The 4,255-nt window shown below is 50.9% G+C and overlaps 1 protein-coding gene across 1 annotated transcript; it reads right to left on the bottom strand.

Annotated features, from left to right (window-relative positions):
* Positions 1-259: 259 nt before the first annotated feature.
* Positions 260-3,805, bottom strand: CXCR4 (C-X-C motif chemokine receptor 4). Its single transcript, XM_072874385.1, has 2 exons — positions 3,687-3,805; positions 260-1,843 (listed from the first exon to the last, which is right to left on the bottom strand). Exons 1-2 carry the CDS (start codon positions 3,723-3,725, stop codon positions 782-784), a joined length of 1,101 nt encoding a protein of 366 aa, XP_072730486.1. The 5' UTR covers positions 3,726-3,805; the 3' UTR covers positions 260-781.
* Between the last annotated feature and the right edge of the window lie 450 nt (positions 3,806-4,255).

Genomic DNA, 4,255 nt, shown 5'->3' with positions numbered 1-4,255 from the left:
GATAGTTTAAATCATTCTAAAGATAACGTTAACTGGAGTAAATATATTCTGGTGAAAAAAACAAACGACTTCTTAGAACTCACAGGTGTCAATAATCAATATGTACTGAATGAAACTAATTTTTCTGCTTTTCATACAAAAGCCATGCAATTTTCAAAGAAATTATTGTGCATTGAGAATTGTAAATAAAAGCATTGAGAAAAACACTTAACCAGCAATAAAAATACCACTCAAAATAAGTTTTTGTCATATACTTTTATTAACCTTGAACAGAAAACTTTGCAAACCATCAATTACTGAGAATAGGGAAAAAACCCTAGCATATAACAGAGGAGGCTTTGGTTATAAGTGCCATTTCTACAGCAGAGTTAAGCTATTGTAAACCAAACATCTTGTAGTAAGGTAAAAATCTCCAGCCAAATTTTTAAGAATTTAACAGCAACACTGAAAACATTTACATATAAACAACAGAGAAATATTTTCTAAATTTTTAACAGTCACTTTGCTACAATCCAGAAGTGTTTAGTTCACATACCTATACATACAGACAAGCACTAAAACTTTTGTGAACTAACCACTTGTCCACAGGACCTGCCTAGACAGTTTGTCATCAATACGAAAGTTTTTTTATATAAATAAGTCAATTAAACTTCACAGAGACTAAAAGAAACAATATAAAATTCCAACTGTAAATAAATCTGTACATTATGGTCAGTCTTGTTTTTCTGAAATCTTGCGCAACTTTAAAGTGTCTGTAAAAAAATGATGGTAAGGAGCAGCGTTAGCTGGAATGGAAACTTGAAGACTCGGACTCTGTAGAAACAGAAGAATGTCCCCCACGTTTGCTTTTTGAAAGAATCTTGAGGCTCGATCCTCTGCTAACTGATGTCAAGGCATTTTGTGCCGATGTTTTGAATTTGGCACCCAGGAAGGCATACAGAATTGGATTCAGGCAACAGTGGAAGAATGCCAGTGCTTCGGTAATGGAGATCCATTTATGCACTATCGTCTCCAAGCTGCAACGATGTCTGATGACTCCTAGCAAGATGAACGTGTCGATGCTGATGCCAATATAATATGGCAGCCAGCAGGCAAAGAAGGCGAGGATGAGGATAACCGTTGTCTTCAAGGCTTTGCGCTTCTGGTGGCCTTTTGAATGTGACAGCTTAGATATGATAATACAGTAGCAAGTCAGGATTATTAGACCAGGCAAGACAAGTCCTACCAAGATATGCTGAAATCTGAAAGAAATCAGCCAGTTTTCATGCGGGTACATGCGATCACATAGATACTTTCCTTCTACTTCACTAGTACCGGCAAAAATTATATCGGGCACTGTCAAAAGCACAGCTGGTAGCCATACACCTACATACACCACCTTCTCAGCCAACAGCTTTCGTGGTCGCTGGCTGTTGGTAGCATGGACTATTGCCAGGTAACGATCTAAACTTATAAAGGCCAAAATCAAGACACTGCTATAGAGGTTGACTGTGTAAATGACATGAACTGCCTTACACAGAACATTCCCAAAGTACCAGCTTATGGCCGCATCCACAGACCAGAATGGCAAGGTGATGACGAAAAGGAGGTCAGCCACAGAGAGGTGCAGCCTGTATTTATCAGTCATGCTTCTTTGTTTCTTCTGGTAGCCCATAACAACAATAACCAATCCATTGCCGATTATTCCTGTTAGGAAGATGATGGAGTAGATTGTTGGCAAGAAGATCCGGTTGAAATCAGCATTCTCATGCTGAAAGCATGGCTCTCCGTAGTCTCCATAGTCACCTGAACCAACCTCATCCGTGCCATTATCAGAAAATTCAATGATTAACCCGGAGGACAGCTAAAAGAAAAAATAATAAAAAAAATTAGACGTTAGCTCCTCTGCAAAAGCTCACTCTATATGACAGTATGTTAAGAGTTGCCCGAGCAGTCTCCATCATCATGAATAGGCAAACTTTTTGAAAACCAGGCACAAAAATATGATTTGTAAGTATATATATATTAAAAATACACAGCAAATAAGAACAAGTTAAAAAACTTTGTCTTCCTCTAAGGAGTAGGATCTTGTAACGAAGGACAGGGGATGAAAGGGAAAGATAATGGCTACTCCCAGAAATATCGTTGGTTCTGGACACTTCAGTGCTCTAATCGGATGCATACTACAAATGGAAGAGCCCAGTGCTGGATGCAAGAGGTTAGTCTGCGCAGAATATTACCCATGACATTTAACTCTTACAACAGAGCTATAAAAAAAAAAATTACACTTAGACAGTAATTCTGCTGTTCCAAAGCCCCTTCTCATTAAAGGGATGGGGTCAAGGAGAAATAGAGAAGGTACCCTTGGCTGATGTAATAAAGGATAAATAATAGCAAGAATGCCCTGCTGAGAAGCAATTGACAGCTCCACAGACAGAGACAAGGAAAAAAAACCCCAAAGCCCATAAAGAAAAGAAAGGAAGAGGTGACCTTAAGCAGGGGAACTCAGACCCCATTGGAAGGTCATCACGAACAGCCACGTTCCCCTCCCTTTGTTCCCCACCCTTTGCGGTTGCGGGGCAGGGGGTGAGCTGGCTGTGCTGGGCTGTAGCCAGACTGCTGAACTAAGTACAGCAGGGGAAAAAGGAAGCGAAATTCTGGTGAGGGCATGAAAGCACATCAGGAAACCACCAACGGTTTTGGCCACCACGCTGAAAAGCAAGGCAGGCGGGCGAGTGCCACCTGGCTATGTCCAATTCCTCAGGTTTTCAGACTTTAGTTTCCATGCCCTCTACACCACGACCCCCGACCTCCGCCCCGAGGATCCCGCAGCGCTTCACGCTGGCTGCGCCAGCTCCAGGCGGGCGCTCGCTGGGGATGAGAGGTGGAATTCGCCAGGGATCTCCCTTTTGGTCCTAACTACTCTCAGAACCCCGTGGCAGAAGAGCGGCCCTCGGAAGGTGGGGACGCCGCCGCGTTCCGGCGGGAAGGGTCGGCGGGGCGCTGCCGCCGCTCCCGGCCCCACCGTGGCCCCACCGTGGCCCCACCGTGCGGGGGGGCGACGCGGCGGCCCCAGCGCTCCGGCACGGCGGCAGCCCGAGGTTAGGGCGGGCACGGGGGCAGAAGGATGCCGTTCCCTGGGGTCAGATCACTCCAGACCTCCTCGCTTGTTTCCCCCCTCATCGTTCCCGTGGCTGTGACTGCTCCACCGGCGTTTTTCAGCCCGCAAAGGCGCCCCGTGTCGCTGCAACTGACGGCCAAGCAGCGAAGCCCGAGGGAAGAAGCGGGAGTCCAGCAGCGGCTGCAGCTGTAGCAGGGTCCGAAGCGCTGCAGCCAGACGCAGCAGCGGCTGCAGCTGTAGCAGGGTCCGAAGCGCTGCAGCCAGACGCAGCAGCGGCAAGAGGTCAGGGCCGAAGCCCTGCCCGTTTGCGCCCCGCAGACCCTCGCAGTGACGCGGGCTGGGAAGCGGGAGGGCGGGAGGCGGCGCGGCGCCCGGGCTCCGCGCCCCCCGCCGTGCCCCCGGCCCCGCTCCCCCCGCCGCTCGGGGCGATCCCCGCCCGCCGACGCCCGCACTCTCCGCCGAGGGCACCTTTGTTTGCAAACAGCGCGCACATGGGCGAGCCCGGCGGGGAGCCAGGGCGGTCGCCCCGCTGCCGCGGAGCAGCGACGTCGAGCAGCCCGGCAGCGGCTCAGCTCCCGGCACTTACGTCCAGGCTGTCGAGGCTGTTGTCCATGCTCTGAGCCATCTAACGGTTCTGCGCGCTCGAGTTGTGGTTGCCGCCGCCGCGCCTCCCCCAGCGCCGTCACTCGCCGCCGCGCCAAACGCACGCCCCGGCTCTGCTGGCGGGACGCGGCTCTTATAACTTCCCCGGCTGCCCCCCCGCCCCGGGGGCAGCCGCGCCTGGCTCCTCCCCGGCGGGTGTCACCGCGCACCCGGGCTCCGGGCGGGCGCCTGGGACCGCTCTTTGTCTGCAGCGCTTGCCCGACGTGCCCGCGGGGGCGTTGCGCCTCGCAGGGGCATTTGCCACCCTCTGACGGATGCGTTCGTACAAGCGGGTTTGTGCATTTCTCCTCCAGAAACTTCTTTGAAGTGTGTTGTCGGGCCTCCTGTTGCCATGGGTACCCCAGGCGAGCTCCAGGCGAAGTCACTGGTCCGGGAATCGTGATGGAGGAGGAAGAGGAGATGTCCTGCATACCCTTCAAAATACAGTCAACCCGGTCCTCAGAGCTGTCTCTCCTCCCTGCTGAGGAGCGAGTGTACTGGGAAAGGCAGGAA

The sequence above is a fragment of the Ciconia boyciana genome, chromosome 10 (genome assembly GCF_034638445.1).
Source record: "Ciconia boyciana chromosome 10, ASM3463844v1, whole genome shotgun sequence".
Taxonomy (NCBI): Eukaryota; Metazoa; Chordata; class Aves; order Ciconiiformes; family Ciconiidae; genus Ciconia; species Ciconia boyciana.
The sequence above is the reverse complement of the archived record's forward strand: the minus strand, read 5'-3'. Positions and strand labels throughout refer to the sequence as shown.

What these genes read in the sequence shown, in the direction of transcription:
- CXCR4 (XM_072874385.1), bottom strand. Translation starts at nt 3,725, where the DNA reads ATGGCTCAGAGCATGGACAACAGCCTCGACAGCCTGGAC. An exon ending in ACAGCCTCGACAGCCTGGAC is followed by an intron (nt 1,844 to 3,686) that starts GTAAGTGCCGGG and finishes TTTTTCTTTTAG; the next exon opens with CTGTCCTCCGGGTTAATCAT.